This window comes from Mesoplodon bidens, assembly GCF_964165515.1.
Source record: "Mesoplodon bidens genome assembly, chromosome: 18".
NCBI lineage: Eukaryota > Metazoa > Chordata > Mammalia > Artiodactyla > Ziphiidae > Mesoplodon > Mesoplodon bidens.
In genome coordinates this window covers 53319824-53342421 of record NC_138175.1, presented here as the reverse complement: position 1 = coordinate 53342421, position 22598 = coordinate 53319824, and the positions used below count along the sequence as shown (strand labels likewise).

General features: G+C 48.6%; 1 protein-coding gene across 1 annotated transcript; it reads right to left on the bottom strand.

Annotated features, from left to right (window-relative positions):
* Nucleotides 1-9673: 9673 nt before the first annotated feature.
* FUT2 (fucosyltransferase 2 (H blood group)) lies at nt 9674-20719 on the bottom strand. The gene is made up of 2 exons (XM_081216562.1): nt 20625-20719; nt 9674-11304 (listed from the first exon to the last, which is right to left on the bottom strand). Exon 2 carries the CDS (start codon nt 11300-11302, stop codon nt 10268-10270), a length of 1035 nt encoding a protein of 344 aa, XP_081072688.1. The 5' UTR covers nt 11303-11304; nt 20625-20719; the 3' UTR covers nt 9674-10267.
* Between the last annotated feature and the right edge of the window lie 1879 nt (nt 20720-22598).

Genomic DNA, 22598 nt, shown 5'->3' with positions numbered 1-22598 from the left:
GTCTCTATTTCCCTTCTGACACTTCTGTGCCTATACCCCTATATCAGTCTGTTCCCATCTCTCCTGTGTCCAGAGGAGGGCGGCCTTGAGCTGAGAGCCTGTGGGCCCTGTGTGCAGTCTCAAAGAGAGTCAGGGCTAGGGGTGGCTAAGGAATTCTCTGGAAGGTGGAGATTTGAAAGACAGACCCAGGATTGCGAGGAGTGTGCAGGTTTGAGTCCAGAGTCTGAGGGACGGGCTTGGGTCTTTCTCCCTCCTTTCTCTGTTACCACATAGCTAACTGGCTGCTTCCAATCACTGACTTCTATTCTGCCTTTTACCTCTATTGTATTATTATTATTATTATTATTATTATTATTATTATTATTATTATTATCATTATTATTTGGCCTCGCAGTTTATGGGATCTTAGTTCCCCAACCAGGGATCGAACCTGGGCCCTCAGCAATGAAAGCATGGGGTCCTAACCACTGGACCGCCAGGGAATTCCCATCGTCCACATTATTTTTTCTTTCTGCTTCACCAGAGATGACCATCCCCCAGCTCCCAACTCCACCAACCACCTGAGATCCTCGTCGTCATCAAGCACAGCCTCTTAGGGACCTGTGGGAGAATTTCTCTGGGAAACACACCCAGGAGAGCTTGACACAGAAGCAGGTGCCATGGTGGTTGAGGGTCATCTCTGGGGCCAGATTCACCTGTGTGGACTTATCTCTCCACCACTAGCTGCCTGGCCTAGGGCAAGCCATTTAATCTCTCTGTGCCTCAGTTTCTTCATTCCTATAATGGGAACAAGGGCAATAGTACTTTGTGGGGGTGGTGTGAGGAATAAATGAGTTAACCTGGGTAAGGTGCTTAGAACAATGCCTGGTGTATAGTAAGTGCTCATTAAGGGTCAGTGACTGTCACCGCCCCACAGAATTGATTTGATTCCCACTCCTCTGCCAAATGGCTGTGTCCCCCCACGTGACCACCGCATGTGCACGAGGGTTGCCCTGCCCTTGGTGTTGTCCAGCTTTCTCATTTTCAGTCTGTCCACTGTTACCTCTTGTTTCTCTCAAATCTTGTTTATCCCTGATGGTGGATGATGGGGACTCCCATACCTCAGACAGCCTGGTGATGAAGACCTCAGAGCCAGGGCAGGTGGGGGTGGGATTAGATGGCTGAACTGGGAGGAAAAGAGGGAAATGGGAATTGTGAACGTTTATTCTCTAGAAGACAGCCTCTCTCCTTCCCTTGGGCAAACTGCTTCAGTGCCAAACTTTCATTCAAACTTTGAACCCAGCCCCTCCCTCTCTGGGGATCCTAGACAAGTCACTTCCCCTCTCTGACCTCATAAATGACCTGGTTCCTAGGTATTTTCCCAAGAGAAGTGAAAACATGTTTGCATAAAGACTTGTACACAAATGTTGATAACAGCATCATTCATTATAGCTCTAAACTGGGGAGAGCCCAAATGTCCATCAGATGGTGAACAGATAAGCACCCCATGGGACACCCACACAGTGCAATACTACTCAGCAGTGAAAAGGTGGCGAATGGTTGATACCTGCAAGGATATGAATGAATCTCAGAAACATGAGGCTAAGTGAAAGAAGTCAAACACAAAACACTAAACATGGAATGATTCTTTATGATTCTAGAAAAGGCAAAACTAAAGTGACCAGGAGGTGTAACCAAGCAGGACCCTATGGGGCCTTCCCGGGACAGGTCCCCCTGTGTCCTCCACATACCTCTTGTCTGTAGAAAAACTTTAGCCTCCTAGGCCTTCCCCGAGTTACAAAGGATAAATTTTATCAGAGAGGTGAGATATGCAGAAGCAAAGGAAAAACAGTCTAGCAAGACAAAATAATAATAGTTTAGCCATTAAACAAAGTCAAGGACCTTTAGTTCCTCCTCAAGGGCTATAGATAATATTCTGAGTCATATCCTTTGAGCTGTTTTGCAGATACTGAAACCCCTACCAGGTGGAAGAAGTTAATTATATGCTACCCACAAGAATGTAGACCCCAGACTGGTTGGAACTAGAAGGTTGATGATGTTGACTCCCAATTACCTCACTACCAACCAATCAGGAGAATGTCCAAGAGCTGATCACGCACCCTACAACCCATCTCCCTTACCCTGTCTTTAAAAGCCTTTCCCTGGGCTTCCCTGGTGGCACAGTGGTTGAGAGTCCACCTGCCGATGCAGAGGACATGGGTTCGTGCCCTGGTCTGGGAAGATCCCACATGCTGCGGAGCGGCTGGGCCCGTGAGCCATGGCTGCTGAGCCTACGCGTCCAGAGCCTGTGCTCTGCAACGGGAGAGGACACAGCAGTGAGAGGCCCGCGTATCACAAAAACAAAAACAAAAACAAAAACAAACTTTCCCTGAAATCCATCGAGTCTTTTAAGCATTAGCTGCCTGGACTCCTTGCTTGGTGCCCTGCAATAAACACTGCACTTTCCTTCACCACAACCCGGTGTCAGTAGATTGTCTTTACTCCATGTGGGCAGGCAGACCCAAGCTAGGTTCAGTAACAGAAGCAGCTCAGTGGTTCCTTTCAGTATATTCACAGAGTGGCCCATCCAGCAGTACAATCAATATCAGAGCATTTTCATCACCACAAAAAGAAACCCCATCTATACCCATTAGCAGTCACTGCCCATTTCCTCCCAAACCTCTGCTCCTCCCACTAGGCAAACACTGATCTACTTTTTGTCTCTGTGGATTTGCCTGTTCTGGATATGTCATATGAATGGAATCATATGTGGTCCATTGTGTTCAGCTTCTTTCACTCAGCATAATGTTTCCAAGCTTCACCCGTGTTTTAGCATGTACAGTATTAAAATGGAGCAGGACCCTATGGTCCTTCCCCGCCATGTCCTCTGCCTGCCTTTTGTCTGTGGAAAACCTTTAGCCAAAGAATAAATTTAATCAGAGAAGTGAGAAGTTGCAGAAGCAAAAAAAGCAGTCAAACAGGACAAAACAATAATAGGTTAGTCACTAAGCAAAGTCAAGGACCTTTAATTCCTCTTCAAGGGCTACAGATAATATTCTGGGTCATGTCCTGTGATCCATCTTGTAGATACTGAAATCCCCACCAGGTGGAAGAAGTTAACTACATGATGACCAGAGTGTAGCCATGACATAAGCTGCCACAATTCTGAGAATTGGCCTCAAGGAAATGGGAACAAACTGACCCTGGAACTGAAGATTAACTGTACTTAAAATAGTCAAGATGATGCTAATCAGACCACCGATGACCAATTTCAAGATGACTGTGAGAGCTGATTGCTATTTCTGCATGGAGCCCCCTCCCTCTGTCTATAAAAGCTCTTTCCCACTGATTGTCAAGGGGGGCGAGTTGGCCTTTGGACAGAATTCCACCCTCACCCCCACCCCAGTTGCCAGCATCCAAAATAAGGCAAACTTTCTTTTCCACCAACTTTGCCTCTTTATTAGCTTTTGAGCGGTGAGCAGCCAGACCCCCACTTTCGGTTACCGTATTTCACTCATTTTTATGGCTGAATGATATGCCATTTTATGGATCCACCATATTTTGTTCATCCCTTCAGCAGGTGATGGACATTTGGGTTGTTTCCCCTTTTTGGCTATTATGAATAACGCTGCTATCAAATGGGTAGATATTATTGTATATAAATTGTGTTCACTAAAGCTGGGAAATAAAGACCAAGCAGAACAAAATGATTGTGTTTACAGACACATCCAGAGTTGGTAAAAGGATAAAGAAAGATAGAAATATTCCAACAAAAGTGAGAATCACCATTAACTGCAGTGGAGGGAGAGAGGCTTTCTGGGTGTTTCTGTATCCTGACAGCATCCCAGGTGTGCAGTAAAGGGTTAACTCAACAGTCTTGGGGGTGCTTAAACCCTGCACATTCCAAAGAGAGGACTGACCAATGATCAGCTCCTGGGACATAACCTCTAAGCTCTTGGCTTGTCCTCCCTGCTAAGAGTGTCTTTGTTTACTTGGAGCCTTGGACCACATGGTATCAGCTTAACTTCTGGAGGTATTGGAGACTGAGTAGCTGAGGTCAGTCACATGGGCATCCAGCCATTCCTACATGACCAACCCACAGTAAAAATCCTGGGCACCAAGGCTCTTGGGAGCTTCTCTGGTTGGCAATACTTGGTATGTGTTGTCACACATCGTTGCCGGGAGACTTAAGTGCTGTTCATATGACTCCACTGGTAGAGACAACTGGAAGCTTCCACCTGGTCTCTCCTGAACTCTACCCTGTGCACATTTTGCCTTTGCTGATTTTAATCTGTATCTTTTCACTGTATTAAAACACAAACATGAGTATAACGACTTTCCTGTGAGTCCTTCCAGCAGATCATTGAATCCGAGAGCGGTCTTGGGGTCCACCGACACACCAGGTCTTAATCTGGATAGGAGTTTCTGCTGTTATTCTTTTTATTTATTTATTTATTTATTTAGGCTGCACCGGGTCTTAGTTGTGGCACGCAGGATATTCGTTGCAGCATGTGAACTCTTAGTTGCGGCATGCATGTGGGATCTAGTTCCCCAACCAGGGATCGAACCCAGGTGCCCTGCATTGGGAGCACGGAGTGTTACATCCTGGACTACCAGGGAAGTCCCTGCCCTGTTATTCTTTTTTAAAAAAAATAAATTTATTGATTTATTTATTTTTGGCTGCATTGGGTCTTCGTAGCACAGCCTTTCTCTAGTTGCGGCAAGCGGGGGCTACTCTCTGTTGCGGTGCGCGGGCTTCTCATTGCGGTGGCTTCTCTTGTTGCGGAGCACGGGCTCCAGGTGTGCCGGCTTCAGTACTTGTGGCTCGTGGGCTCTAGAGCACGGGCTCAGTAGTTGTGGTGCACGGGCTTAGTTGCTCCGTGGCATGTGGGATCTTCCTGGACCAGGGCTTGAACCCATGTCCCCTGCATTGGCAGGCAGATTCTTGACCACTGCACCACCAGGGAAGCCCTGTTATTCTTTAAACTGTGCATTTTATGAATGTTTCACATGTATGATATTAGAATTTAAAAAAATAATCAGGACTTCTTAATGAACAGAGGCAAATAAAGAAAAGGGAAGAATTAAAAATAAGTTTCAGGGTTGGGTTGTTGCAGAAGGCTTGCTGTGGCTTTTAAGAAAACATGCAAAAGAGAAATAGCTTCAAGAAGAGCAAAGTGAAGAATCACTCAATTCACTTTGGCCTACTGAGTTTTAGAATCCGAGAATCTCGCTTAGCAGACTGACTTCAAAGCTCAGAAGTGATAAAAATACTAAAAGAGACCTCATTCAAAGAGAAATGTAATTGAAAATGGTGCCATTTTCCCCCAAAGAAATCGGAGATGATTTTAAAAGATGGTAATATCCAACTTTGGCAAGACTGTGGGAGAATGGGCTTAGACGACAGAATATAAATTTTTTCACAAGTTATACAGCATAGTTGATTTTAAATGCACACTTCATGACCCAGAAATTTCAATTCTAATAATATATCCTTTCAAAGAAATATTAGTATGCATGCATAAAGATTTCCCACACTATAGCCAAAAATGGCAAATGACAAGGATATTCTCCCCAGCATTATTTGTAATAGCAAAAAATAACAAACGCCCTAAAAACCTTCAGGTGGAGTATGGATGTGCCATAGTTGATGAATACAATAGAATCTTTTGCAACTACCAAAAGAGATTGGAAAGATGCTTACTACACAAAGCAGATTTAAAAAGAACAGCAAGGGCTTCCCTGGTGGCACAGTGGTTGAGAGTCTGCCTGCCGATGCAGGGGACACGGGTTCGTGCCCGGGTCTGGGAAGATCCCACATGCCGTGGAGTGGCTGGGCCTGTGAGCCATGCCCGCTGAGCCTGCGCGTCCAGAGCCTGTGCTCCGCAACGGGAGAGGCCACAACAGTGAGAGGCCCGCGTACCGCAAAAAATACATACATAGATAAATAAGTAAAAATAAAAAGAACAGCAAGTTCCAAAATTTGTACGGTCGTATATGTAAACAAAAAATGACACATGATCTTTTTACATTTTATAATTTAATTTTTAAGTTTTTAAGTTTTAAATTTCTTTTAGTTTTCTTTTTAAAAGCTTGGTTTTTTCCCTTTGGATGGCTCAAGAGTTTATCCCCCAGATGGTTAAGAATTTATCTTTTAATCATTAATTTGTAATGTTACCCTCAACATACATTAAATTCCCAAATTAATTGCTGTCCATTTCTGACCTTTCTAGGCAGTTCCTTTCATCTGTTTTCCACGCACTGGGATCACACTGTTTTATTTGTTGAGGTGTGACATTAGTTTTTAACATCTGGTAGAGCCTGCCCTGCTCAGCACTCTCTACTTTTGGAAGTTTTAAAGTTATTCTATTATTAAACTTTTTTGGGGGGGGGTCTAAAGTGATGTTTCTGGCCCCAAAATAAAAATGTGAGAGTCGGGCTTCCCTGGTGGCTCAGTGGTTGAGAGTCGGCCTGCCGATGCAGGGGACGCGGGTTCGTGCCCCGGTCCGGGAGGATCCCACATGCCGCGGAGCAGCTGGGCCCGTGAGCCTTGGCCGCTGAGCCTGCGCGTCTGGAGCCTGTGCTCCGCAACGGGAGAGGCCACAGCAGTGAGAGGCCCGCGTACCGCAAAAAAACAAAAACAAACAAACAAACAAACAAAAGGCTGGAAATTTGAAAGGGGAATCCTTAAATAGAGTTACTGAGAAACCTATTAGCCTAGTAAGTACTGTGGCATCCCATTCCATGGGTACCAAGCCACAAGAAAGAGGCCCTAAGAGAACCACCCAGAGAGACTGAAGAGGCCTGCAAGGGGGATGTGTGGTAGTCGTTAAAGCCATGCATAAATCTGGGGCATGTGGGCAGGTTGCTCTTGCTTGCCCTCTGTGAAATAAAATTCATGTATTATGGCAAGATGAGAAAAATTTAAACATGAAGATTCTTCTCTGCCCTTTGGCCTCTCCTCTCCCCGCACTGTGCATTGTGTGTCTGCATTACCCATTGACACACTCCCCGTCCCCCATGGGCAGGAATCCCTGCTCAGTCATAAACAGCAACATTCTCCGAGCACTAACAAGACAACTCCTTAAAAGATAACATTCCTTCTTGATCTCGTAAGGCGTCACCAGGATGATGCTTAGATCTGGATTATGTAAACTGTTAATAACACATCATTTGATGTACAGCCCTCTGTCTCAAAAGAACTTATAAAACTGTGCCTTGATTTCTAACCAGTGGAACAGTTCTCAGAGCTTTCTGAGATGCTCTTCCCTGGTTATAATCCTCAAATTTGGCCCAAATAAAATTTTCCATTTCTTTCTTAGGTCCACTGATTAATTTTTTGTCGACACCTCTTTGAAATTGGGTACGACCACATGACTTTCTTCAGTCACTGAAATGTGAGTGGCAAACCTTTTCTTCCTTTGTACCCATTTTTGGAGCTTCCTCCCTTTTTTTTTTTTTTTTTTTTTTTTTGCTACACCGTTTGTCATGTGGGATCTTAGTTCCCCCACCAGGGATGGAACCCATGCCCCCTGCAGTGGAAGCGTGGAGTCTTAACCACTGGACCGCCAGGGAAGTCCCAGCATCTTCCCAGTTCTTAGGGTATTCTTTCATTACCTTTTCTTGAATCAGCTCCCTTACAAATATGGTGGCCGTGTTTGTATTAGGTGACCCCCCCGCCGCTCCCCATGACCTCAGGTAATTGACTCATGGTGGATGCCTGACTCAAATATCAATCCAATTGAGCCAATCAGATTATCTTTTTCAGGAATGTCAAACTGTGGCAGAGAGACACTAGGAGTTTTTGTTGGGCCCTTGAAATGAGACTTCTATTTCACCATCACCTCCGTGGTCCACCATCTCTGCATGCTGGAAATGTTACAGTAGCCTTCTCACTGGTCTCTTTGTCTCCATCCTTGCCCTTACAGCCCTGTCTCCGCATAGCAGCCAGATATGTCCACATAGCAAATCAGATCATATCACTCCCCTGATTAAATTAAAGCCCTCTGATGGCTTCCCATCGGTCTTAGAATAAAACCCAAAGTCCTCATCATGGTCGACAAGGCATTTCATGGTCCCACCCTGCTAACTTCTCCACCTATATCTGTCTCCATGTGCTCCAGTCACACTGGTCTCATTTCACTCTCATGTATGACGACTACCCCCTGCCCCGCCACAGGACCTTTGCACGTGGGATCTCACGTCAGGTGAGGATATGCATGTTGGCCTACTTCATGCCAAAGTCATGAAAGATTTTGCAAATGCAGAGACTAATCTATTTAGTTTGTTATCCAGTTATTTATGGCTGCCTAACAGATTATCCCAAAACTTAGTGGCATAAAACAATCAGAGTGCTGTGCTCACAGAATCTGTGAATCAGGAATTCAGATATGGCTTGTCTCTGCAACATGTTGTCAGGAACCTCAGCTGGATCACTCTAAACGCTAGGTTGACTGGAACAACTGTGGAATCATCTGGAGGCTTCCACACTCACATGTCTGATGTGTGGGCTGGGATGACTTGAGGCTGGCCTCAGCTAAGACTGTTAATCTGTGGCCTCTCATTGAGTTTGGGCCTCCTCACAGCATGGTTACTTCAGATAGCTGGACTTCTTACATGATGACGACTGAGGACTCCAAGAGTAAGCGTTTCAGCAAACAACTTGAAAGCCATGTTGTGAGGGAGTCCAAGCTACCCTGTCTTGCAGGATATTCCAAATGAGCGCCACTAAATGCAGCTGCATAAAAGCACTCAGCCAACGTTGCACTGGAGCAGAGAATCACCCAGCTGACCCACAGACTGGTGGGAAATAATTAATTGCTGTCACTTGAAGCCGCTATGTTTTGTTAACACAGTCCTTGAGAACAGGGATCCTGTTAGGTTCATCACTACAGGTATTTACTAAAAGAATGAATAGACTCTCGTCGAGTTAATTGAGCCCTGCTGGTCTCTGAGTTCTCAACCAAAATCATCGTAGTCCCCAGAAGCCAGGGTTGCAGAGGTGGGGCACAAGGTCTTGGATTCACACCAACCACCAGCCAATATGGTTCTCTTGTGAAAACTGGGCAAAAGGTCCCCACTCTGGGTGGACTCATTAGAAAAAAGTGAGCCCTCTGGGTGGACACAGTCCCAGGGACACATGGCTTGGAGAGCAGACTGTAGGCTCTATTTAAGCCCCACTTGCCTCCTTGTCCAGGGACCTTTGTGTAGTGACTAACTTGCACAATAATCCAGGGCTTCCCTGTTTTGCACCCTACAGACATTCTTCCCTTCTTCCTTGGTAAGAGCACCCCAATTTTCTTACTGCAAGCCACCATGTCCTTCAGAGGAAGCTGATCAACTCCCCAGCTGCAGGGGGCAAAGATTTATTGATCTGAAGCTAAGTCAATCCCAGGGTCTCATTCACCATGCCTTATAAGGGGTCAGGGGCATGGGACACACTTCTGGTCAATGAGACATGGGGCCAGTTGCTGGAGGATTTGGAAGGTTTCCCACACTCTTCAGAAGGGACCTAAGATAAGAACAAACCTCTTTTTGCTGCCTTGGGAAAAGGATATCTGTGTGACACCTGAGTATGTGGCAGCTTTCTTGGGACCACAGGGAGCATGTGGGAGCTGATTTAAGAGATTATGGCAGCTCAACATGATGCATAGAACTGGGGTCTTTTTTTTTTTTTACTTATTTTTATTTTAAAAAATTATTTATTTTATTTATTTATTTTTGGCTGCATTAGGTCTTCGTTGCTGTGCACAGGCTTTCTCTGGTTGCGGTGAGCAGAGGTTACTCTTTGCTGTCACGCGTGGGCCTCTCATTGTGGTGGCTTCTCTTGTTGCGGAGCACGGGCCCTAGGCACGCAAGCTTCAGTAGTTGTGGCACATAGGCTCAGTAGTTGTGGCTCGCAGGCTCTAGAGCGCAGGCTCAGTAGTTGTAGTGCACTGGCTTAGCTGCTTCAGCAGCACGTGGGATCTTCCTGGACCAGGGCTCGAACCCATGTCCCCTGCCTTGGTAGGCAGACTCCTAACCACTGTGCCACCAGGGAAGTCCCAGAACTGGGGTCTTGTTGAGCTGCTAAGTTAACCCTGGAGATGTGCCACCTCTGGTCCTGTTGTGTGAGACACATGAACATGTTATTTAAACAAGTTAGTGGGGACTTCTGTTACTTGCAGCCTGAAGCATTATGGTACAAGAGGGTAGTGTTCTGGAACATGTAATAATGTGCGCCTCATACCTTAGAACAGATCTTGGGGGAGCCAGAAAAGGAGAATGGAGTGCTGAGGACCAGCTAACATCAGTGCTTGAGGAGTGGGGACAGGTCTGCCGCGATCCCAGTCCACTCTGGCAGGAAGGCTGCCTCTGGCTTAAAGAGTTTGAGGAAGGGAGAGTCTGGGAGGGTATAATTGGCCAGGTAGATGGTCTCTCCACCTGCGAGGTAGGAGGCCCAGATCCCAAACGTTCCAATGGTCATGATGGTGTGATTACATTGCGTGAGCAATGCAAAATCCTTGGCGGGTGAGCCCTCAATGCCGTTGCCGGCAAAGACCACATCCCCGCGGGAGGACTCAATGTTTTCCCGGCACCAGGACATGCCGTTGCTAGTGACCACGAAGATGGGGGAGGGGTAGCGAGCCCGGAACCAGTCCAGAGCCTGCTGCAGGTAGCCCCGGTCGGCCACCACGCCCTTCCACACGTTGGGCATAACGTGGACGTAGTCCCCCCGGCGCACGTGGACCCCTACGTAGGTGCTCGGCCGGCTCCCATTCACCTGCAGACCCCGCAGAAAATTCTGGGCCTCTTCACGCACGTGGTCGTGCAGGGTGAACTCCTGGAGGATCTCGGCGCGGAGGTGGTGGTAGAAGGTCCAAGAGCAGGGGTAGCCGGTGAGGCGCACGTACTCGCCCGGGATGTGTCGGTACCGCTCCTCCATCCAGTCGTTCAGGGGGTAGTTCCGCCAGGGGATCCTGCTGGCCGTGCTGTCGTGCAGGACGGGGAGGGTGATTCTGAAGATGGGGGCCAGCGTGCTGTGCATCTGGGGCGGGATGAAGGCCGGCCGCCCGTTCATCTTGGCCAGGGCGTACAGGGTGGCGTACTCCCCCATCTGGTTCCCCAGGCGGCCTATGGCATTGATCGTCCAGATGCCCTTCGGCTGGGGGCTCCGCTGGGGGCTCGAGGGAGAGTCCTTGGTTGCTGGCTCCAGCGCCTGTAACTCCCACGTGGGCTGAATCTTCGCTAGCCTCTGCTGAAGGTGAAATACGGTGGAAGCCGTGAAGACAAAGAGGATGAAGGGGGCCGTGGGGAAGAAGAAAGGTGCCTGTGTGCTGAGCATGGCTGTTAGGAGAGGGAGAGCAGGACACGGTTAGCTCAGGGGACGGAGGCCCTGGGCTAGTGCATGAAGCTGGCAGCGCAGTTGTCCGGGCAGACATTGCATGGACGTATGTACGTGTGGATCTACTTTGCGTGTGCATGGAAATGAGTGTGAATACTCGGGTTACATGTATGCAGGTACAGCTCTGGAGTGTGTGTTATGTGGCTGTGTCTCCACTGGACTCATGTGCATGTTTTTTACATGTGTATATGCACTGTATGTATATAGACACCCATGGTATGTGCGTTGTATGAGTATATATGGGTATTTATATGTTGTGTACATATGTGAGTGTGGAATTGTGTGCAGGTGAATGGACATGTGTACATTGTATTGTACGGTTGTGTATATACAGGCACATCTGATTCTATTGCATTTCGCAGATATTGCATTTTTTACAAATTGAAGGTTTGTGGCAAGCCTGCATTTTCAGATGATGGTTCGCATTTTTTAGCAATCAGGTGTTTTTTTAAATTTTTATTTCACACATAAAGTATGCAGATCTTAAGTGTCTAGACTGATGAAGTTTTTTTTTTTTTTTTTTTTTTAATCTTTTAGCCACAGCACGTGGCATGTGGGATCTTACTTCCCCCACCAGGGATGGAACCTGCGCCCCCTGCAGTGGCAGCACAGTCTTAACCACTGGACCACCAGGGAAGTCCTGCAATCAGATTTTTTGTTGTTGTTGTTGTTTTTGTTTTTTTAACTCTAATACAGTATTCATTTTTCATTCACCAGGTCTTTTTTTTTTTAAATCAGGTGTTTTTAATTAAGGTATGTACATTGGGATTTTTTAGATATAAAGCTATTGCACATTTAATAGACTACAGTACAGGGTAAACACAACTTTTATATGCACTGGGAAACCAAAAAATATTGTGTGACTTTGTTGTAATATTCGCTGTATTGTGGTGGTCTGAAACCAAACTCAAAATATCTCTGAGTGATATTTGTATTGTGTACATATAGGGGTGTGTACTACATATATGGTGTGCAGGTGACTGTGAACAAATAGCATGTGTGTATATGTGACGCTATGCATACATTACGTGTATACACACTGTATGTTGAAATGTGGGTGTTTATAGACTGTAAGTATACACGTGTGGCTGTCTATATATAATGAGTTCAAGTGTACGAACCTACTATTTACTGGGGATCCAGTTTCTTTTTTTAAATAAATTTAATTATTTGTTTTTATTTTTTTGGCTGTGTTGGGTCTTCGTTGCTGTGCACAGGCTTTCCCTAGTTGCAGCGAGTGGGGGCTACTCTTCATTGCGGTGCGCAGGCTTCTCACTGCAGTGGCTTCTCTTGTTGCGGAGCACGGGTTCTAGGCACGCGGGCTTCAGTAGTTGTGGCTCGCAGGCTCAGTAGTCGTGGCGCTCCGGCTTAGTTGCTCTGTGGCATGTGGGCTCTTCCCAGACCAGGAATCGAACCCGTGTCCCCTGCATCGGCAGGCAGATTCTCCACCACTGCGCCACCAGGGAAGCCCGGGATCCATCTAGAGATGTCCATGCCTGCATGCCCTGCCTATCTATATCCCCTTTGATGGGAAATTGCCCTGTCCATCAAGAGCTTGACCTGTCCACCCTCCTGGCCAGAGATGACTGACCTTGAGATAGATGCCTGGCTCCACAGTGGCTTCTCCTTTCCTTGGTTAAGGTCTTGACAAGTGTAGGCTGACTCTAAAAGACAAGTTGGCCAATTCACTCTTATGAGTATTTTTATTAAAAGGCTCAGAAGGCAGTTGGTAGGTGAGAGTTTTTTCCTCCTGATGCCATTCGGGTGTCCAACAATCCAAGTCAAATCTGACACTGTCTTCCTGGACTTAGTATCGGATCCCACAAGTGAAACAGTTCAGCTCCAGAAGACTGCCCCCAACTTCAGACACCAATCTCAAGTCCAGGGCCATTCATACTCTGACTGACCAGTCATAGATCGGGGATTCCCATGACCAGGAAACTACCAGGCTTGATAATTTGCTAGAATGGCTCACAGAACTCAGGAAGACACTTTACTTACGTTTACTAGTTAATTATAAGGGAGACAAATGAGTAGTCAGAAGAGGTCCACAGGAGGAGGTCCAGAAGGGTCTGAGCACAGGGCTTCTGTCCCCTTGGAGCTGGGGTAGACCACCCTCCTAGCTCATGTTTGATAACTCAGAGGCTTCCTGAAACCCATTGCTTAGGGGTTTTATGGAGGTATCATTATGTAGGTGTGATTGATTAAATCATTTGGCCACTGGTGATTTGCTCAATCTCTGGTCCGTCTCCCCTCCTCAGAGCTGAAAAGTGCCAATCTTTTCTAATGAAGGCTTGGTCTTTCTGCTGACCAGCTTCCATCCTGAAGCCATCTAGAGGGCTGGCAAGAGTTGCCTCAGCAAGTCCTATCACTTATCAATGAGAAAATGTCAAGGATATTAGGTGCTGTGCCAGGAACTGGGGACAAAGACCAAAGATCATTCCATGGAACCACAGCAGGTAATCTTGAAAGGGAGAGTAGGGGTAGGTGTGGCTGGGACGTTGCAGGCTGAAGCAGAGGAAGCCAGTAACCAGAAGATACCTGAAGAGATGTGCAGACACCTCCAAGGAACTTCAACTACTGATCAAGAAATCCCAGAAAATCTGCTTCTATTTAAACAAGTACAACCTGTTCCTTTCAACTCTGGTTACAACAGAAGCTAGTTCCAGGAGTTAGGGTGGTTGCATAGAGCAGGACTCCTGAAAACACATGGGACTCACTATGGTATTGAGACAGGAGGGAAGGGGGCAGGGCACACCCTTAAAGAATGACACAGCCATTGAGAAGAACAGGGTGTGACAAAAACTGGTTAGGGGCTTCCCTGGTGGCGCAGTGCTTGAGAGTCCGCCTGCCGATGCAGGGGACGCGGGTTCGTGCCCCGGTCCGGGAGGATCCCACATGCCGCGGAGCGGCTGCGCCCGTGGGCCGTGGCCGCTGAGCCTGCGCGTCCGGAGCCTGTGCTCCGCCATGGGAGGGGCCCCAGCAGTGAGAGCCCCGCGTACCGCAAAAAAAAAAAAAAAACAAAACCCCAAAACAAAAAACTGGTTAGAACCAGTTAGGTCCAAGATGGCGGAAGATTCGACTTCCAGTAGACCCTGAGCCTCATTCTATGCTCACTGTAATACATTAGCATATGCTAAATGACACACCCAAAGGGGCCACGACTTCCGAGACTGACCATAAAAGCCCCAAAAGTGGGTCCAGTTCCTGGAAATCTCTGTCCCTTCTCCAAAATAGGTGGAATAATCCTCCCTGAAATTTCCCAGCCCATAAAAACTAACCACCCCATATCTTGGGGCCACTCTCACCTTCTGAGATGGTCTGCATTCTGCCTATGGACTGTGTATCTCTCTAAATAAACTTGCTTTCACTTTACTATGGGCTGCTCTTAATTTCTTTCCTGTGCAAAGCCAAGGACCCTCACTTGGTGGCCCGTCCCAGAGACTCACCCGAGACCTGGGACACGACAATCCTCTCACACCACATTCTCCTGCGACATCATTATAGGAGGTCCAGGACATTGAGGATTCCCCATCTGGGGTCATAAATCTTGACCCAGTGGTTTGTAGAGTGAAGCAGTTAATTAAGCTATTGGCTGAGATTGTTTAGAACAAATCAAAGGCCCCGAAAGGATGAGGTTGCTGAGCATAAGTAAAGAAAAGCAGGAAATGAATTGGTTCTGACTCCTGATTACGTGGCTAGAAGCCAGCAAGGAAAAGTAGAAAAATCCTTACTTAATGTCATCACAGTTAACACCTTATTGTTGCTAAGACCCCGTCTAGAAATGATTGATGGGCTTTGTCCTGCAGTCTAGGCTGGACCAACACATGTTGCCGCAGGGAAAGTCCAGGTCTGGCCACTGACTGAGCAAGCTTGGACTCTGAGTGAATGGGAATGCCGATATCTAGGAGGAGTCCCAGGAAAGATGGCTTTCTGTTCCCTCAGCTCTTCCAAAGACTTCCCTCCTCCTTCTCTGTGAATATGAGGTTCCCACCCAGGTTAAAAAAAATCCCTTCCTCCTGAGCAGGCTTTAATCACAGCATATCCTGGAAGCTCTGCACCGAAGTAGGTTAGAGATAAAGGTTTCTATTTGATTTAGTCTAGGGCTTGTGTTCCTGGTCAAACTGTTGAACCAAATGGCCATTAAGAAGAGAGCACTGGGGCTAAATCAAGCTAGGTGTGACCTGATTGAAGCTGGGAAGCTTCCAGAAGCTATGCCGGTGTGGTCCTTTAGGGTTCATTATGGTTGAGAAAAGTTAGCACAAGACCTAATGTAGCAACATCCCTGCTTCTGATTTATAAGTCTCTGAAACCCTCTGAGTCCATTAAGATCACAGGAGGGTTCTCTTCCCAGAAGAGACTCAGGCTTGTCAACTAGATACCTGGATTTGAATTGAACCAACTCATATGGGGGTGTGGGACCTTTGGGTGTCCCCAGGTGTTGAGCACAACCAGAAATAGACTTCTGGGTGGTACAACCTCCTCTAGCCCCTTCTGCATTGAAAGAAAGGAGCCAGGGAGGCTGGGATTGCCGAATAAGCTTTATTTCAAAGCTCAGTTTTGCCTCACAAAAGTCTCAGCCTTATTGCCCACAAGCTCCAGATAAGGCCGCTTTCTCAAGGCCACTGAAAGTGAGGCCTCCACTCACTCAGCCCTGCATGGAATGTACTTGACTCTGTGACTTGGAGAGGACACATCTCTCTGGGGTTAAGTGCACACACTCCTGCTGCGGACTGGATTTTGGCTCCTATAGTCATTAGCTGTGTGATTCTGGACAAGTGACATCACCTTTCTGAGGATTAAAACAGTGCCTGGCACACATACACATGCAGTAAATTTTTGATATTATCACGTACAAAGCAAAAGGTGCTGTTCTGTATGGGCTCTGGGCCAGGGACCAGTGGGTTTCCACTTTTCCTGTTGGGTGTATGGGTAATGGTCAAATCTAGCATTTCGACCACAGCTCATAGTATTGGGATGATCCTCCTCTAGGTCCTCTAGGGCAGACCTAGAGGAGGAATCAATTTCATGAGAGGCTGTGAATCCTGAGACCAACTAAAGTAGCTCCATACCGTCAGAAGCAGATACAATACATAGAGCTGACTTTGGGGATTATCCTTCTGGGGAGTGAGTGAGTGTGTCTGTGATTCATCTGCCATGATTGCAATTTGAGTTAAAAAAAAAAAAAATAGAGTTGATGGGAATTCCCTTGCAGTCCAGTGGTTAGGACTCTGCGCTTCCAGTACAGGGGGTAGGGGCTCAATCCCTGGTCAGGGAACTAAGATCCTGCAAGCCGTGTGGGTAGCAAAAAAAAAAAAAAAAAAAATAGAGTTGAAGGCATGAGATAAAGAATACGGGTGATGGGTGATCAAGAGTTGCACTGCCTTAAGGAAGTACATTTTTGCTTGCCTAACCCATAGACCTTGTTACAGCCTGTTATGGGTTGAATCGTGTCCCTCTAGAAGAGATATATTGAAATCCTAACCCCTGGTAGCTCAGAATGTGACCTTACTTGGAGACAGGGTCTTTACAGAGATGACCAAGTTATAATGAGGTCATCCTTAGGTGGGCTTTAATCCAATAGGATGGGTGTCTTCATGAAAAACGCAAACACAGCCCATAGAGCGTCATATGATGTTGGCCCAAGGGTGGCCCATCCATTGGCCAATCTGTGATGTGTGCAGGTGGGTGCTGGCTCAAGAGGATAAGTTGTACCAAGCAGGTCCTCTCTCTTGGGAATTTGAAGTTAGCAGCACAGAGAGGGTGGCCAGTTGATCGTGGACTTGGCAGTGGAAGGGCCTCTTAGGGCCCAGCTAGTGCAGTATGTTAAGCCATATCTAGGATGAACTGGAGAAATCCCAGAGCAGAGTGAATTCAGCCCTGAGAATAAAACTCGATAAAGATCCTATGGACAGGTGAAAGTATCACTGTGCTCCAGATGCCTTCCTGGTTCCTGTTTCCCTCAAGGCCATGCAGCACTTTCATTCGGGTCCAGATCCCCACAGGATTCCTCAGACTCTGCCCCTGATGGGGGAGAGGAACCCTCTGAGGACTGGAGGAAGGAAGAGGGAGCATCGAGGGAGGAGGAGGAAAGCTCCCTGTGGAGTGGCCTCTGCCTTCTTCCCACCACGGTTTTCTCTTCCTTCTTCCAGCTTGAAGGGCAAGGAGTAGACTTAGAGCCTCTCTCTGGCTCCAAATTTGCCAAGCTTGGGACATGGAACAATGGGGGCCAAGGGGGTTGCTTGTAGGAAGGCAGAAGGATGGAGGGGAGGAAGGGAAAGAGAGAGCGGGAAGGAAGGGAGAGAGATGGAAAAAGACAGGAAAAGAGAAAGAGGGAAGTAGAAAGAAACGGAGAAAAAGACAGGGACACAGAGAGAGAGACAGAGAGAGACAAAAAGAGTCTGAGACAGAGAAAAATGGAGGCAGGGAAAGAGAAACACAAAGAAAGAAACAGACAGAGACGGGACTAGAATGACAACAGAGGAGACAGAGGGAGAGGCAGAGAGGGAGAGAGAAAAAGGCCGCCGGGCAGGATGGGTCTTCCTCCACTGGGTCCCACCTCCAGCCCCTGCTCTGACCCAACTCTCTCTCTCTCTCTCTCTAGGTCAGTCCCTCTTGAGACCTCTCAGTCTCGGTGTCTTTATTACACACTTCCTCCTGTGAAGGAAGGGACAGTGTCCATCTTGTCCCCCGTGTGTCCCCTACAGCCCTCAGAAGCTGGGCTCAGCACGTAGCAGGTGCTCAGGAAAATACACGCGGGAAGAATGCAGTCCCTGTCTGGCCCCATTTTTTCTCTCTCTCTCTCCTCTCAGTGAGTCTCTGCCAGCATCTCCCTGCCTCATTCATTTTCCTATATCCCCCCCTTGTTTTTTTTGGTCTCCATTTCCCAGCACCTAGTAGGTTAAAAAAAATGAATATTAGAAGCACAGACCTTCACAATCAAACCTCTTCAATTCTGGACTGGCAGCGGGTACCCCTGAATGGTCCTTCGAAATTTGTTTACAGCAGACAGAAAGACAAGGTAAAAGGAAATGCAGAATGTTCTAGAGCAATGTCTTTTAGTCTTCCTGGTTGCTTCTCCCCTCCCCACCCAGGAAGGGGGATTGGCCACTGCTGAGGAGCCTCACGGGCCTCCAGAACTCGACCCCATGGCCTCGACCGAGGCTTCGGGGAGAAGAGGAAGAGGTGGGGAGAGCCTCACAGGGTGAAACCCAGTGTCTGGGAGTAGGGGGCCACGCTGCGAGGTTTTGAAAGATTTAGGTTTGGAGAGAAGCTCTATGGGGTGTGGCAAGAGTCTCTGATTAGCTGTGTGACCTTGACCAAGGGCCTCTCAGTGTCGTCATCCAAAAAGTGGGGATAATAATAAGAGCACGTCTCTGCAGGGCTGTGGAGCGAATGCTGGACCGCATGGGCTTTTCCTTTCATCTGGAGCAGGGTTCATACCCCAAACTCACATTTATGTCGGGCTCGAACCAAACGTCCTGTCTGCTGTCGTCGTACTCCCCTTCCTCCTAGTTCAGTTATCTTGCCGAATTTTTTTTTTTTTTTTGCGGTACGTGGGCCTCTCACTGTTGTGGCCTCTCCCATTGCGGAACACAGGCTCCGGACGCGCAGGCTCAGCGGCCATGGCTCACGGGCCCAGACGCTCTGCGGCATGTGGGATCTTCCCGGACCGGGGCACGAACCCGTGTCCCCTACATTGGCGGGCGGACTCTCAACCACTGCGCCACCAGGGAAGCCCTATCTTGCTGAATTTTAACAACAATCTTGCGATCATAAGGCTCATAAGGCTCAGAGACCGGTCAGAGAGCGGGTGAGTGGCAGGCTTGGGGAAAGGCCAGGGCTGCGGGGGTGGGGATGGGGGTGGGGAGGAGACCTGGAAATCAGCACCCCTTGACGTCGTCGGGGTCATTGGAGGTGAGCTCTTGGGGAAAGCCGACAGCTGCAGTCAGAATCTAAGGCTGCACAGCTTCTGGCAAAGGGGAGGAGTCTGCCTTTCCCTTCAGTCCTCTGAGGTCAGGAAGTTCATCTGCTTACCTGCCCTCAGTCCTTACAGCTGCATCACACCCTTCAGGGAGGGGCGATAGGAGGAGTCAAGGTCCCTCGCTCCCCACCCCGCTCCACCCCGCCCAGGTCCCCCTGGGAGTCATCCCGTGAGGGGTTGCCCTAACTTGGCAGGGGGATTCTGCCTCCAAGTCCCTCAGAAAAGTGGGGCCACCCAAATCTGCTGATAGCTTCTTTTAGACTCTCTCGTTCTCGTCCACTTCCCTCTGTCCCAGGCCTGGCCTCATCCCCTCCCCTCTTGGAGTCTGGCCGGAGCCTCCGTGCCTCCCTCCCCTCCTCCCCACCATCTGTCCCCACGTCAGAGCTCACCCTACCGGCTCCTCTGTTCAAAACCTCGACTCTCCCCAACCAGAAGCCCAGTCCCATCACACCCTGTAATTTGCGTGTCCGATTCCTTGAGCTCAGTCCCTGCCCAGCTGCAGGATCCCCTCCATACCCACGCCGCCGGGCACGGGCAGGTTTGCCCTGTCCACCCCTGTCCCTGAAATTCACCCTATAATCACAACGCTGAGGAAGAGCTTAAGACAAGAACGTGAGGCTACCGCTTTGAAATCCCTAGCGTTCTGCTGGCCTAGAATGGAAACGGTGACTTAGGATAGAATCTAGGGAGTCAGGGATCCGCTCACCGCCCCGGCGGGGGCTTGCCTGGGGCTGGAGCCTGCAGCCCGGGCTCTCTGACCAGGGTCCTGCCGTCCGTCTCTTGGAGGTCGGCGAGCAGCCTACCGTGTGGGACCAGAACACTCCAGTTACCGCGGGCCCCATCCTGGCCTTTCCTTCTCAGTTTGCCTCCTTCCGGGGAACTGGGTGACAGGAGGGAGGGAGGGAGCTGGTGGCCTTGGGTGGGGAAGGGGAGAGGGGTGGTGACAGAGGGGATGGGGGTGAGGTCAAGTAATAGATTTCCCAGGAAGGAAGATGATGGGAGCCGAGGAGGGCGGCTGGCTTGGGGGCTGACGGAGAGGTCAGGTGGCCGGTGTGCTGGGGGGCAGAGGCGGTGGGTGCCTCTGCTTCCGGAGACCCCCGGCAAACTGAGTCTCCACTTGCAGCTGAATCCCTGGGATCAAGTCTCTTCCCAGCTCTCTGTCGTGTGTGTGTGTGTGTGTGTGTGTGTGTTTGTGTATGTGTGTGTGTGTGTGTGTGTGTGTAAGTAAACACAAGCGTGCTGTAGGTGCAGGGAGAACTCCCAGTCACCATCTCTTACCTGGTTCTGGCTGGACGACAAAGTGACTCGGAGAGAGCTCAGTGCATTCCGTTCCCTCGGGTTGACTTCTCAATCAGAATCTCCCGAACCTTCCAGCACCTGTGGCCAAAAACCCGCCCAGGATCTACCTGGAGCCCGAGGGAGGCGGGAGCTGGAGCCAGGTGAGCCCGAAGCCCCTCCCTCTTCCCTGGGCGCTGCCAGGACGCTGGCCCGGAAGGCTGCCTGGAGGAGGGGGGACAGTTCTGCTGGGCCTGGCTCTTCCCGGCTCAGTCTTCTCAGCGTCCTACATTTATTTAGCTTGGCAAACAACTGTTAGCACTTACCTGGCCAACCAACCTCATCCCATCTTCACAATTCCTTGAGAGGGGCACCCTCTCATGGTACAGCGAGGAAAACCGAGACACAGAGAGTTGAAGTAACTTGCCCAAGGCCACACAGCTAGAAAGTTGGAGAAGCTGGAATATGAAACCAGGCAGGACGGAATCTTGGAAAACACTTGGCAAGTAGCAACGCTTCTCAGTTTCCCTTATTTCAACAAAGATTCCCTTAGGAAATGACCGTTTTGCATCTCTTAATGGTATGTTATGGGTCCAGGTGTGAGCAAGCATTTTGCAGGAAACTACCCTCAGCCCCTTTCCCTCTCACTTTACTTATTTATTGTAATTTATCTATTTATTTTTGGCTTGTTGGGTCTTCGTTGCTGTGCGCGGGCTTTCTCTAGTTGCAGCGAGCAGGGGGCTACTCTTCGTTGCGGTGCGAGGGCTTCTCATTGCGGTGGCTTCTCTTGTTGCGGCGCAGGCTTCACTAATTTTGGCGCATGGGTTTCAGTAGTTGTGGCTCGCGGGCTCTAGAGCACAGGCTCAGTAGTTGTGGCACACGGGCTTAGTAGCCCCGCGGCATGTGGGATCTTCCCGGACCAGGGCTCGAACCCGTGTCCCCTGCATTGGCAGGCGGATTCTTAACCACTGCGCCACCAGGGAAGCCCTTCCCTGTCACTTTAGCAAAGCTATATTATAATTAATTTTTAAACCAGGCATCCTCATGCTCCACTCAGCTCCAGCCCAAGCACCACTTTCAATCTTTTAATCATATAATACTCTGCCTAACTTGTTGGTTCTTTCCGTGGATCAAAGAAGTAGAAATGAAGAATTAACAGATGACCAGATCTCTTCCCTAGCTTCCCCTTCAGTAATCTCCTAAACAAACTGTGTGACCAAACTGTGTAAACAAGATAACATCTAGAGGAAGATCGGGAGAGTCCAAAAGCCTGCACACAGCTGGATGATGGTGACGACACTGACCCCGTATCTCAATGATTAACTGGGACTACTTCCCTCTTTCCCTTACAAGTTTCATGGCAGAATCTTCAGAGGTGGTTTTTGGGGGGACACTGAGTCCACCATCTCCCCGGGTTGCCAGCACTCTGATTAAAGGCACCTCTCCTTTGCTGTCAACGTTTGTATTGATTTTGTAAGCGGCAAGCAGCGGGACCCAATTCACTCGATAACATTAATGGTGTATCATGGGTCCAGGCAATGCTTGTCTATGGCTGCCAAACTCAGGCGCAAGACTGTTGAAGAGTTTTACTGGGGAGGGGTGAGGCGGGCATCAGCACGGCCCCCAGCAGTCCTAACACAGAAAGAGGGACAAGCAGCACCTCTACCCCGTGAAGTGACAGGAGGTCCCTGCACCATCTAAAAATGCCCCCCCTCAGCCTTCCCTTGCCAAAAAAAAAAAAAAAAAGAACCTGAATCCTATCAAGCCTCTCACTGTAATCGCCAGTTTTCAGAAAATAGGAGGAAGGAGGATAAAGTTGCCAGTGAATCAACACCATGAGGATGAAATCGACCAAGTCCAGAAAGTGGGACACAGTCTACAGGACAAATGACCCGGTTTCCCCAACGATTCAATGAGGTGGAAAAAAGAAGCAGGGTGGGTGGAGTTACCTATAATACATGCAAAGCAGATTCAGGG